The sequence below is a fragment of the Gymnoscopelus braueri genome (assembly GCF_963280865.1).
Source record: "Gymnoscopelus braueri genome assembly, chromosome: 5".
In the NCBI taxonomy this organism is placed as follows: domain Eukaryota; kingdom Metazoa; phylum Chordata; class Actinopteri; order Myctophiformes; family Myctophidae; genus Gymnoscopelus; species Gymnoscopelus braueri.
This window is the reverse complement of record NC_137606.1, coordinates 54,408,451-54,421,901: the sequence shown is the minus strand read 5'-3', so window position 1 is coordinate 54,421,901 and position 13,451 is coordinate 54,408,451. Positions and strand designations below refer to the sequence as shown.

The 13,451-nt window shown below is 41.7% G+C and overlaps 1 protein-coding gene across 1 annotated transcript in view; it reads left to right on the top strand.

Annotated features, from left to right (window-relative positions):
* Nucleotides 1-121: 121 nt before the first annotated feature.
* Nucleotides 122-13,451, top strand: part of LOC308085996 (cytoplasmic dynein 2 heavy chain 1-like) — a gene marked incomplete at its 3' end in the record, with an annotated part of 29,769 nt that continues 16,439 nt past the window's right edge. The window contains exon 1 of the mRNA XM_080429313.1: nt 122-251. Coding sequence (XP_080285439.1) covers nt 150-251 — 102 coding nt within the window. The 5' untranslated portion in view covers nt 122-149. The remainder of the gene's footprint in view (nt 252-13,451) is intronic.

Sequence of the window (13,451 nt, the reverse complement as noted above, 5' to 3'; positions counted from 1 at the left end):
TGATTCCTCTCTCTCTCTCTCTCTCTCTCTCTCTCTCTCTCTCTCTCTCTCTCTCTCTCTCTCTCTCTCTCTCTCTCTCTCTCTCTCTCTCTCCCTCCCTCCCCCAGGAGCGCGATGCGTACCTGCCTCTGGCGGAGAGCGCCAGTAAGATGTACTTTGTGATCACGGACCTGTCCAAGATCAACACCATGTATCGCTTCAGCCTGGCCTCCTTCCTGCGTCTCTTCCAGCGCGCCCTCCAGGCCAAGAAGGTGATGCTTGTTTGTTTGTTTGTACCTCTACTTCCCCTGGGAAAGTGCTGAGCTCTAGTGCTCTTTTACTGTAACACATTGCACTCAGAGCCCACAATAAAACCTGGGAACTTCCCAGTATAACCACTGTCTTATTCGGTTGTTATGCCGTGACGTTGCGCCCCGCCAGGTCCAAGTGTGTATTTTCCCAATATGCCAGACTAAAATAACGACTAAAGTGTCATTCTACCGCTTTCCTGGCAACGTCAAAGAGAAGAGGAAATCGTTATTTTATATATATATCTATATATAAATATATATATATATATATATACATAAATACATATAAATAAATATTATAATGTTAACTCATTCCCTGCCAGACTTATTTCTGGCTGTGTTTGGCCACTGCCAGCGATGTAGTGTTTTTTATAACTTTAAAAAATTCACAATTTTTTTTTTCATTATGAAAAAGTCCAATCGTTTCTAACATCTGTGCACGCCGCTCAGACAGCAAACATTCCGACCGAGGCGGAGTCTCTCTCCTTCAGCCCAGTGTAAAAACCCCATGTATCGCCATGTGAACGGTCGAATCACTTACTTTTTTCACCTCGCCACAGACCTCGCTAAATCCCTTATGATCGCGTGTTCAACTGTTTGTAGACACACAGGGTAGTTGTGTGAGTGGCCCAGAGAAGACATTTTCAATCGGCGACATTCCATTTTGAAGTAGTAGCAGTTTCTAAAAAGCGTTTCTAAACAGCGTTACACGGGGGGGAGAAAAACGAAGCCGAGAAAAGACCGTTTTAGAGGGGGACCTAAACAGGAAGCGGACGGAAACCGTCATTTCCGTATCCGGGTGTGCTACAATGAAATGTGTCGCTGCGAGAGATGAAGGACGGTGAGATCTTTTAAAATCAATTTAATTTGCAAAATTACGTTTTTTACGTCAGTGGCGGATTGGTAATTGGAAAAAAATACGTTTTTTACGTCAGTGGCAGTGAATGAGTTAATAATCACAATAAATAAATACAAATATAAATATATATATTAGCCTACTTTTTACTGTCTATGATATTAGCATTAAGACCCTTATTAACCCTCAATGGTTCATTTCTGAAAAGGAGGTTATTGTAAAAAGATTTACGGGTTCCAACATGTTTGTTTACAATGAAGAGTGGACGGCGCTGGTGCCTTTTGGATCCGGACGTGACGTCGTCACGTCGGACTACAAAATGACGTCATACTTAAAAAACGAATACTGTTTGGCCACTCCACTGGAGCAATTGGGGGTTCAGTGCCTTGCTCAAGGCAATGATGGTGGATATAGAAAGATAGGCCATCCCAATGTTAGCCTACTAGAGGCAAAATGGCACACAAATTGCATACAAATGGTCTCCTAAGTGGGCGCAGTCCAGTGGTGGAAAAAGTACTCAAATGCTTTACTTAAGTAAAAGTATCAATACTGCAATGTAGAATTACTCTGTTACAAGTAAAAGTCCAGAATTCAAAATTCACTTGAGTAAAAGTACCAAAGTATTGGCATCAAAATGTACTTAAAGTACCAAAGCAAAAGTACTAAAATATTTGAAAATAGCAGATCTACAAGCTCACAACGCGTCGCGATGCGACGCGTTGTGAGCTTGTAGATCGGCTATTTTCAAATAGCCTAGGTATAAAATAGGGCTAAAGTGGTTAATGCATGTTTTATAATGAAATAATTTATATCTGCAAAGTAACTAGTAACTAAAGTTTTCAAAAAATTGTAGTGGAATAAAAGTACAATATTTGCCTCTGAGATGTAGTGGAGTAGAAGTAAAAGTATTGGAAATTGGAAATACTCAAGTAAAGTACAAATACCTCAAAATTGTACTTAAGTACAGTACTTAAGTAAATGTAGTTAGTTACTTTCCACCACTGGCGCAGTCTGACGGCAGATCTCGCGAACGTCCAATGATTACCGGTGCTAGATCCCGCTACAGTGTGTTGCTGGGGGGACAGAGATCATAAAGTTGATTTTCTCCTGTTTTGTCTCTCAGGAAAAATGGCAAGTTTGTGTCAAAATGTTTGGAAACTTGCTTGGCTTGTGACGTTTGGTTCCAATATTCAGTTCAGCGACCATGGAGCTAAAGAGTAGTTCAGAAGCTGTGTTCACGTTCACTTTTCCATTGGAATTAATAGACTCCCACCTAATTCCGGTCTCCTAAAAAGTCAGCCACCTACATCACGCAGACACGGGAGGTAAACCGAAGATGGCATGTCTTTCCTTTTTTTGTCGTGGCTCAAGGGCATTTCAGCAGTATTGTGGTTGAGGGGTGGCCATTCACTCCCCCCCTCCCCCCAGACTGTTATTATTATTATTATTATTATTATTATTATTATTATTATTATTATTATTATTATTATCTGCAGGTCGGGGGAATCGAACATTGTACCTTGCGGGTTATAAATACTCTCCTCTATCCTTTATGCCACCACTGCCCCAAAATGATTCAGGCCAGTGCTTCTCAAATGTTCTAATTTCAAAGACCCCCATAACTCTGCGAGCATACAAATGGAACCAAATGGACCCGTATAACAGTCCATTTGGTCCCATTTGTATGCTCTCAGAGTTACAGACCAGTGGTTCTCAAAGTGTGGTCCATGGACCCTCAGAGTTCCGTGGGGGGGACCCTTACGTGTTTGTAACGTTGAGAGTGTACAAATGGAACCAAATGGACTCTTACCGGTCCATTTGGTTCCATTTGTATTGTCTCAGAGTGATGGGGGGGTCCTTGAAATGAAAAGGTTTTAAGAACGACTGTCATACTGGTGTCATAGACTGGCCACATGAAACCACACTATTATTGGACCGTTATTATAATAACCTGTAGATAGTGACAATATGACACGTTTCTTTCACTTCCTATTTCTCCGCCAGAGGGACATGTAAATAGTTTAACAGGTGCATTTGTTTAGCAGAGCATGGCGCGTTCACCGCTTCTGAGACGCATCTGAAACACGTCCGGTGGAATGACAGGCATCGTCTAGAGCTAGACGCGATGAGCGCGACGCTACCACGCCCCGGTGGAATCCCAGGTGTGAGAGGACATTGTCATACAGCGTGGCGAGCTGTCAAACATATTCCGTAGATCCGCCCCTGGTTTGAGGGTGAGCTCTCGAGACGCAAGACTCATCAAGGCGTTCTATGTCAGATCTTTCAGACGTTTTTCCTCATTGGGACAGGATTCTGGCTAAATTTGGCATATTGGCCCTATGAGTCCTCATAAAGTGTCATAACATGAATTGCGTAAGTGCCATGTAACTGCACTTCAAACAGCATTTGGGTCATGTTGACAGTGACCAACGGGGAACCAGACTAATATGTTCCCTCACCGCCATTTCTTCAAATGGTAGGGACACGCCAACGGTAAACACACTTATAATCTTATTGCCCGCGAGAACATTGATTCCCTCAGACCTTGTATTTAATTTATCCTTCAAAACTGTCACAGCTGTTTCCGCTCTTTGATATAAAAAGAAAAGAGGGTACGACTTATTTTCCTAACTCTTCTTTCTTAGTGTGAAACGGCACCTCAGAAAAGTGTATCTACTTAAATAATGTTCAAGTTATCTAGCTGGCCAGATTGTGGAGGGAGCCTGCAAAGAAAATAGGAACAAGCCACACAACACAACAATGTCCTTTTTACTCATGTTATTTGCCTACTGGGTAGAACAATAGATGCATTTCAGCTTCATGGGAAGCCTCACATAACTTGTGTGTTATGTTAGACCAGAGCCCAATCAGCAAGAGAGAGACAATGGGAGAGAGGGAGAGGGAGAAGGGGAGGGAGGGAGAGAAAGAGCCAATTTCATGCACGCAGTAACCCGGTGAATGCTGGATGCTACCTAACATGCCGTTATACTCATTTCTTCATCAGTGCAAGCTGATAATGCTGCACTTTGAGCTGCTTATCCGTTATCAGCTTGTTTGGAGATAGAAGTGTGGAGATGTACTGTAGGGCGTGACCTCACTATACTGTACATTAGCACAGTGGTTCTCAAACTTTTTCATATCAAGGACCCCCAAAATGATATGTATTTGGCTGCGGACCCCATCTCAAAAAATATTTTGTGCCAGAGATTTTTTTTTTGTTGCAGATCTACAAGCTCATATGAGCGTTTTGGCCTATAACTCTTGAACTGTAGGTCATACAATCAACATCGTTTCCCCCCTGGATTCTGTGGAGTTCTTCCTTGGCCTAGTGGGGACATGTGTGCAAAATTTCACGGAAATCAGAGGCTGTGTTCATGATTTGAGGCATTTTGTACAAAACTGGCCACTCCTGCAAACTTTGGGAGCCAATCTTAGCAGGATGAAAAATCCGACAAATCTGTCTTGATCACATGACTATAGAGATACTGTGTGATGGTAGGACAACATTTATACGAGTAATATCCAAAATTTTGTTTTGCAATAATTGGCCTCCTGGTGGCGCTATAACAGACCGATGCGAAAAATTTGGGCCGAGGTTCTGCCCTAACCTCCGTATATATTTTTACCAATGGCCCGAATGCCCCCGCCCCCCAGTTAAAAATCACTATAATGATAGAAAGCAATACATGATTTTTTTAAAAACACTCATCTTTTAATTATTATCATTACAAACTAATAAAATAACCCTTGTTGTAAAAAAAACGAAGTTGTCCTTTAACCTGCTGAAGGAAAAGAGAAAATACATGACGTATCGTCTCTGTCGGGTGGAAACCTCATGTTTCCAAAACTGTTACTTTTCAGGATTCAAATTCAAACTCAGTAGCAGATCTACAAGCTCAGAACACGTCGCCTTGGAGCTTGTGGATCTGCTCTTTTGATACTTTTATGTGACACTGTTTTATGATCAAGTAGGGCATTAATTTACGAAAAAAACACAAAGTTATGGAGATCTGCCTGACAGCGATGAAATGCATGTACAATGACTGCATGTCTTCGTGTGGATCTCAGACCTGGTGTCATCTATTATGCATATATGACGTAAAACTCCATATCTGGGGCTGGGCAAGATTTCAAGCCGTTCGATTCCTTATAGACAGCGTGGCTCTGAAACAGTCTCTAGCCCATGTCGCCATCCTTGCCTACAGTAAATGTGGGCAATCCGAGTCACTTTAAAGGGCAAGACCACTTTGGTAGAGCTTTGGGTTGTGTTGTTACCTTGCCATGATGTAACTCCAAAGGTGGGCAAGAAATAAAAAATAATTGCTCCATTGATTAGAACAATGTAAGTCAATGAGGAGCATATTTTGAATTATAAATTTCTAATCAATGGAGCAATTATTTTTGATTTCTTGCCCACCTTTGGAGTTACATCATGGCAAGGTAACTACACAACCCAAACCTCTACTAAAGTGGTCTTACCCTTTAATGACAGTGTGCACTATGCAACTGTTTTGAGCCTTATGGGTCTGTGACCCCATGGAACCAAATGGACCCATAATGGAACTACAAGAGTCCATTTGGTACAATGTGTACACTCTCTGAGGTTACAGACCAATAAGGGTCTATTTGAACCCCCTGGTTGTCCCCGAACCAGATGTTGAGAACCAGTGCACCAGGCTACAGTATGCCGTAAAACAAGAGAGAGAAAAACAAGAAAGAGAAACTGCTGTGAAGTGTGTCGTTGAGGCAGGCAGAGTGAATGAGTGGATTCTTTGTTTAGTTTTCTACATTAATTCTGTTTGTTAACAATAGATACAGGAGGCGTGTGGGACGTAATAACGGCTTGCCTTCCCACCATTCGCCTTGTTGAATTTGAATATCGACGCCCACTGGGTACCAGCAGAATATGCAGCCAAGCTGTATTTTCCTGCTGTCTGCTTTCATTTATTTACTGGCTTTTGTTTTAGTATTCATCACATCTCTCATACCGAGTTAAGAGCCTGATCCTCATCAGCAAACAATAGAACACAATATGGCAAGATAAGAGAATAGAGCCAAATACAACAAAACAGAACAGAACAGAATAGAATGGAATAATGCTATAACATATTATATTTTGACTTATTTTTCGTTACTTTTCAGGAAAGGTATTATTATTATTGTTTTCCATTGTAGTTAATATTTAGTCACAAGCATTGCTTACATATGTAACCACTTCCAACCTGGCCTACCTATTTTGGGCATGTCCTTATAGGCTAATAATAATTAATTACACCTATTTGATCCGGCAGGGGAATTCAGTATTCAGCTTCACCCAGCTGATTGCTGCTCATGTGGTCAAACTGAGCGCAGAGGGAAGCAGTTAGGAGTCAAGTGTCTTGCTCAGGGACATTTTGACGCATTGCCGGGGGTCTCGGAACCTGGGAACTTTTGTTCCCCAGGGAGCCTCGCTACCCATTCAGCTATGGCCGCCCACTCAGGCTATCACTGTGATAGAGAATGTGAAAACATTCTGTATAGCAGCTCTGTGAACAGAAAGAGAAAACAACACACATCCCTGCTTTTGATGCCTTAAACTTATTGATTTGTTGCGAAAAGAAAAAATCCTTAATAGGCTTTCTGTACAACATGGCTTCAGTGGTGGAAAGTAACTAAGTACATTTACTCAAGTACTGTACTTAAGTACAGTTTTGAGGTATTTTTTACTTTACTGGAGTATTTCCAGTTTGCAGTACTTTTACTTCTACTCCACTACTGTACATCTCAGAGGCAAATATTGTACTTATTACTCCACTACAATTATTTGAAAACTTTAGTTACTAATTACTTTGCAGATATAAATTATTATATTATAAAACGCGTTACTTGTGAGCTTGTAGATTGGCTATTTTCAAACATTTTAGTACTTTTACTTTTGTTACTTTAAGTACATTTTGATACCAATACTTTTGTACTTTTACTCAAGTACATTTTTAATTCCGGACTTTTGCTTGTAACAGAGTAATTCTACATTGCAGTATTGATACTTTTACTTAAGTAAAGCATTTGAGTACTTTTTTCCACCACTGCATGGCTTACACATGACACTCCACTTTGCGAAATGTTCAGAAATAGCGGAAATACTCAAGTACACTGAGATGCAGTGTGATGTTGTAGATGGGCTTTTCTCACTACTTCTGTGCAAAGTATAAACTAGGACATTCATTTATGAAAAAAAACCATGATAAAAAATGATAAAATATGGAAACAAGTGTCTGCCTGAAAGTGACAGTATGCTATATATATATATATATATTAATATTAATATAGATTTTCCGCTGAGCCTGCGTGTCTGTGTACTGAGGCTTTAACAGAATAAAGCAGAGCATTAAGGTGATAAATCTATGAAATGACTATAAAGAATAGAGTAAGGAAGGCGTAGGGCTGGACAATCATGACATTTTACTTGACAATTAATTTACAATTAATTGTGTTTATTTAATTGTGATTTGAAAAAACAATTGGCTTTTAAGCTTCATAAACCAAAATTGCACTGGCCAGATATGAAACATAACAAAGAAACACAAATAAACAACTGACATTTTATAATAATTTTATACTTAATTTTATACTCGAATGAATTAAAAACTATTGGAAATAGCCACTCTACAAGAGAGCTTGTGGATTGATTTTTATCGATTTTTTTAATGTTTGAAAATGTATCAACATTTTTCAACATGGAAACGATGATGGCGATTATGTAAAATAATTAATAAATAATTAAATAATTAATTAGAGAGAGAGAGAGAGAGAGAGTTCTCTCTCTCTTTGATCTCACCGCAACGAGAACTTCCGCATTCCATTTTTACCAAGGAAGTCAACGCTAGGGTCGTCACTCTCATAGTTATATCACGCCGGCTGTATAGTTACAAGGTTACGTTTTGAACTGAATTATGGGAATCGTAGTTCTGATAGACTCTGACCGTGGACAGACGCTGTAATGACAACGGAGCTGCCAGAGGTGTCGTCTAAAACACCACTAAAATGATACCACAATGTGATTGTCATTTTAATCCATTCCAGTGTTATGGGTCTCTTTTATGTGCTGGATCTGAGGTTATTTGAGTTTAGCTTAGTCAGACTAGCAGGCAGGGAAATCACCATGGCACTGCTCTCTTTCATCTGAGGCCAAAACACTGAAAAACACACATTTGCACGAATGCACGCACGCACACACGCTTACACACGCTTGCACACGCACACACACACACACACACACACACACACACACACACACACACTCACGCACGCACGCACGCACGCACGCACGCACGCACGCACGCACGCACGCACGCACGCACGCACACGCACGCACACACACGCTTGCACACGCACACACACACACACACTCACACACTGCAGGAACGCTGCGAGCCACTCAGGCCTCTAAGCATATTGTCGCCTTGTATCTCCATATTTCCAGGGTTTATGTTATTATAATTTTTTTCATTGGTAAATTGATGCCCTACTTCATCGTATCGTAACAGTGTCACAGTGAAAATAGCTGATCTGCAAGCTCAGAACGTGTCATATTTATAGGGACAGCGAGTGCATTTTCCGGCAGCGGAAGCTGCCGACGGCGGAGCAGCGGGCTGCGGGCGGGGGAACGGCGGGATGCCGGCGGCGGAGCGGCGGAACGGCATGTGCCGGGAGGCGGGGGGGGGGCGGCGGCAGCAGCAGCAGTGGCGGAGCGGCAGTTTCCTATGCCTAAACCTAACTCTAACCCCTAACCCTAACCTCAGTAATATTTTATTACAAGGATTAGTAGGCTACAGTCCTACTGATTACGCGCTGCCGCTCCACTGCCGCTGGCTGTGCCGCTCCTCCGCCGGGAGCCTGCCGCTCCTTCCGCGGCTGTTCCGCGACAGCTTCCGCTGCCGTAAAATGCACTCGCTCCTTCTGCATATCACAGCATGTTGTGAGCTTAAAGAAGAACCAATGAAAAGTACTAACAAGAGCTGACTAAATAATGTGAGTAATAGTAGTAGAGTGACTAAATAATAACTACTTTGGATCAGTGGTGGAAAGTAACTAAGTACATTTACTTAAATACTGTACTTAAGTACAATTTTGAGGTATTTGTACTTTACTTGAGTATTTCCAATTTCCAATACTTTTACTTCTACTCCACTACATCTCAGAGGCAAATATTGTACTTTTACTCCACTACAATTAATTTAAAACTTTAGTTACTAGTTACTTTGCAGATATACATTATTATATTATAAAACATACATTAACCACTTTAATCCTATTTTATACCTAGGCTATTTGAAAATAGCCGATCTACAAGCTCACAACGCGTCGCATCGCGACGCGTTGTGAGCTTGTAGATCTGCTATTTTCAAATATTTAGTACTTTTACTTTTCGTACTTTAAGTACATTTTGATGCCAATACTTTTGTACTTTCACTCAAGTACATTTTTAATTATGGACTTTTACTTGTAACAGAGTATTTCTATATTGCAGTATTGGTACTTTTACTTAAGTAAAGAATTTGAGTACTTTTTCCACCACTGCTTTGGATCCATTGGGACACATGTTTTTTTTATTTTACTTTTTCCCATTTCCTGAAAAGTAACAGTTTTGTACATACAAGGTTTCTGCCCCGACAGAGTCGATATGGTCGCTGTCGGGCAGAAACCTCTTATCTCCATATTCTAACTTTGTGTGTTTTCTCGTTAATTAACCCCCTACTTGATCATATTATAGCGTCACACAAAAGCATCAACAGTCAGTGGTATCCTATCCACGAGCTCCAAACGTGGCGCAAAGCCGTTTGCGTGACACTATCGTATTAAGGACATTAAGTTACGAGGAAAACAACCCTATACAGTCGGAATATGGTTTCTGCCCGACAGCAAAGATATAATAATACAATTATATCCCACCTAATTTATCCCTCCTACTGTATACGTGTAAATACTTATATCATATGTATCCCACAGTCTATCAATGCATAAAAGCATGTTATGCTTCGATAGACTGATTCTGGTGGCATTTAGGCTTATGCTATGCAGCGTGGAAGAGGCACTCACACACACACACACACACACACACACACACACACACACACACACACACACACACACACACACACACACACACACACACACACACACACACACACACACACATTCACTGAGAGTTTAAGCCATAATTCCACAAATCCTTTGTGGGCCGTTTGATCCAGTGGTGTCATCCAACACCGCCAGACAGCTGTGTGTGTGTGTGTGTGTGTGTGTGTGTGTGTGTGTGTGTGTGTGTGTGTGTGCGTGTGCGTGTGCGTGTGTGTGTGTGTGTGTGGGGCTTGATTTTGTATTGATCTGACTTGGCATCGCTGCATCAGATCTCTCTGGGTGCCAGGTGTGTGTGTGTGTGTGTGTGTGTGTGTGTGTGTGTGTGTGTGTGTGTGTGTGTGTGTGTGTGTGTGCCAGTCTGCTTTGCCCCTGTGGGCTGCTCACTTCTGTTGTGTTCTAAGTGCAACCTTTCCCATCATGCAACAGACACCCTCTTATCTGCTGGCTCAGACACACACACACACACACACACACACACACACACACACACACTTGCATGCATACCTGTTTCAAGCACATACACACATACTCTTACTGTAAGTAAGGGCCCTAACTTTCAACTAGTACAAAACGGCACACGGTGTCATTGCTCTGTTATAACCAACACAGTTGTCATGTGCGTGTGTGTCCCTGATGTCTCCTCACATCATTATATCTTTTCCGTTCCCGACCCGTTGATGGTTGATCATAAGCAGATCCGTTTCCGAGCTAGAGAATTGTTCGCTTGTCCTCCAACTTGGCCGAATCCATCATTTAAAAAGCAATGAGCCAGATGCATTCACACCTGGCTCTTAACTCATTGACTGCCAGAGTTACTGTACCATTGAAAGCTCATGGAATATTCCTGGCACATTCTCTGTGACCTCCTTCCTCATGGAGATCAGCTCCATGAAGAAGTACTCTTCTTCTGTGGTGCTCGGATCATTCACAGACGATGTCTCGTCAGATGCTCGTTCTTGGCGGTGAATGAGTTAATGGATGATGTCAGGGCATTCCACATCATCGTGGCAGAGTAGTAGAAAGTCTTTCCCAATATGGTTTTCAATATGGTTTTCAGACATCGGTGTCTTTTGTTGAGATGCTCAATTCTTAACCCCCCTACTTCAAACATGACCAGTGACCGATTGGTCCAGAAGCCTGAGCCTGTATGAACCTTTTATTTTATTGTATTTGATGGCCTTTGCTGCTCTGGCATTTGGCATTTGTACCCTCATAAAAAAAATGGACAACACCAAAGGCCCGGTGGCCTTGTTGTCAGTCACTAAAATGATGAAACATTCCAGGCCTAGTACAAAGCCATGTTGTGTGGTGGTTAAGGTTACATTGGGGGCAGCTTGCATCATCCATCCCCATAGGACTTAATGCAGCCTAGAGGCACCAGAGAGGGAGGCAGGGAGTGGGAACAGACGTACACACCCTCTGGACAGAGTAGTAGCGACTGAGAGAGAGAGGAGAGAATCTGTGTAATTATCTGTGTCACGGCCTCTTACTCTGCTGTATTTCCAGTGGTAGAAAGTAACTAAGTACATTTACTCAAGTACTGTACTGTTTCCCCCCCCCCCCAGTACTTAATATTCCACTAGATCTCAGAGGCAAATAGTGTACTTTTTTTTTACTCCACAATCATTTGACAGCTTTAGTTATAAGTTACTTTGTAGATTTAGAGTATTAATACAAAACCACACATTAACCAATTAAGCATTATACTATCCCTGGCTATTAAAAAAAAAATCTATCTACATTTCACAATGCAATGTTATGAATTTTTGTCTCCGCCAAGCCGAAAGGCATGGAGAGAGAGTATGTTTTGCACCCTGTCCGTCCGTCCGTGTGCCCGTCCGTCCGTCCGTCCGTCCGTCCGTGTGTCCTGTCCGTCCGTTACCAGCTAATCTCCGGCACGGTTGGCCCGGTCGCTGCGAAACTGTGCACACACACTCCCTGGATGCCAATTCAGAACCTCTGGCCCAATTTTTTCCACATGGGCCTGTTATAGCGCCACCAGGAGGCCCATTTGTGCAAAACCCATTTTTTTTACATTACTCCTACAGATTTTATCCAAACATCATGCAAATTGGTACACAGTATCTCTATAGTCATTTGATCAACCCGGATCTGTCCGACTTTCCACATTCCATCCTCATTGGCTAAGGTTGGCTTCCAAAGTTTGCAGGATTGGTCCGTTTTGAACAAAATGCCTCAAATCATGAACGCAGCGTGCGATCTCCGTGAAATTTCACACGCACATTCCCACTAGGCCGAGGAAGAAATGCCACCCTTTTCACATTGGCCTCTTATTGCGCCACCAGCAGGTCTAATTTTGCAAAACACATTTTTGGAACAAAATAAAAATGCATTCTAAAATCTTGAATGCAGTGTCCGATTGCCGTGAAAGGCCTAAGAAGAAATGGCACTCTTTTCACATTGGCCTATTATAGCGCCACCAGGAGGCCACAATAACCTACCTGACCTGGCGGAGACCTGTGCTCCGAGGAGCACTTTTTCTAGTTTTACTTTAAGTTTACTTCAAATTTTGATTCCACAACTTTTGTACTTTTACTCAAATAAAACTGTAAATACAGGATTTTTACATGTAACAGGATGTAATCTACATTGTTGTTTCGCAAACAATGGAGGAAAAAACTTTACGAATTTGGAATGCTTCTATTTGTCAATTTAGGACATGTGTTAGCGTGTCTGAATCTGGTTGTTTCACTTACATTGTTCATGTAATGCAGTTTTGTACTTATACAGTAGGTGGGATGTTTATCAATGTTAGTTCCACCACACTACGATTTGTGTGTCTCTCTCGCTTGACTCCATGTGTTTCACTCTCTCGCTCTCTCTCTAAAATTCTCACACATCTCTGCATGCGTGAGAAAGGGGTGTGTAGCCTCGTTGGCGCAGTAGGCAGCGCGTCAGTCTCATAATCTGAAGGTCGTGAGTTCGAGCCTCACACGGGGCAGTGCTTTTATTTTCAAATGTTCACCTAATGTAATAACAGTGGAATAATGATAATAATATAATGACAGTGTAATAATAGTGTAATAACCATGTAATAATAGTGTAATAGTGTAGTAATAGTAATTCATCCATTGTAATCCATCTTTTAATCCATAATTATGCATGCATCCATGAATGCGTGCATGCATGAGAGTGGGATGTACGTCCTCGTTGGCGCAGTAGGC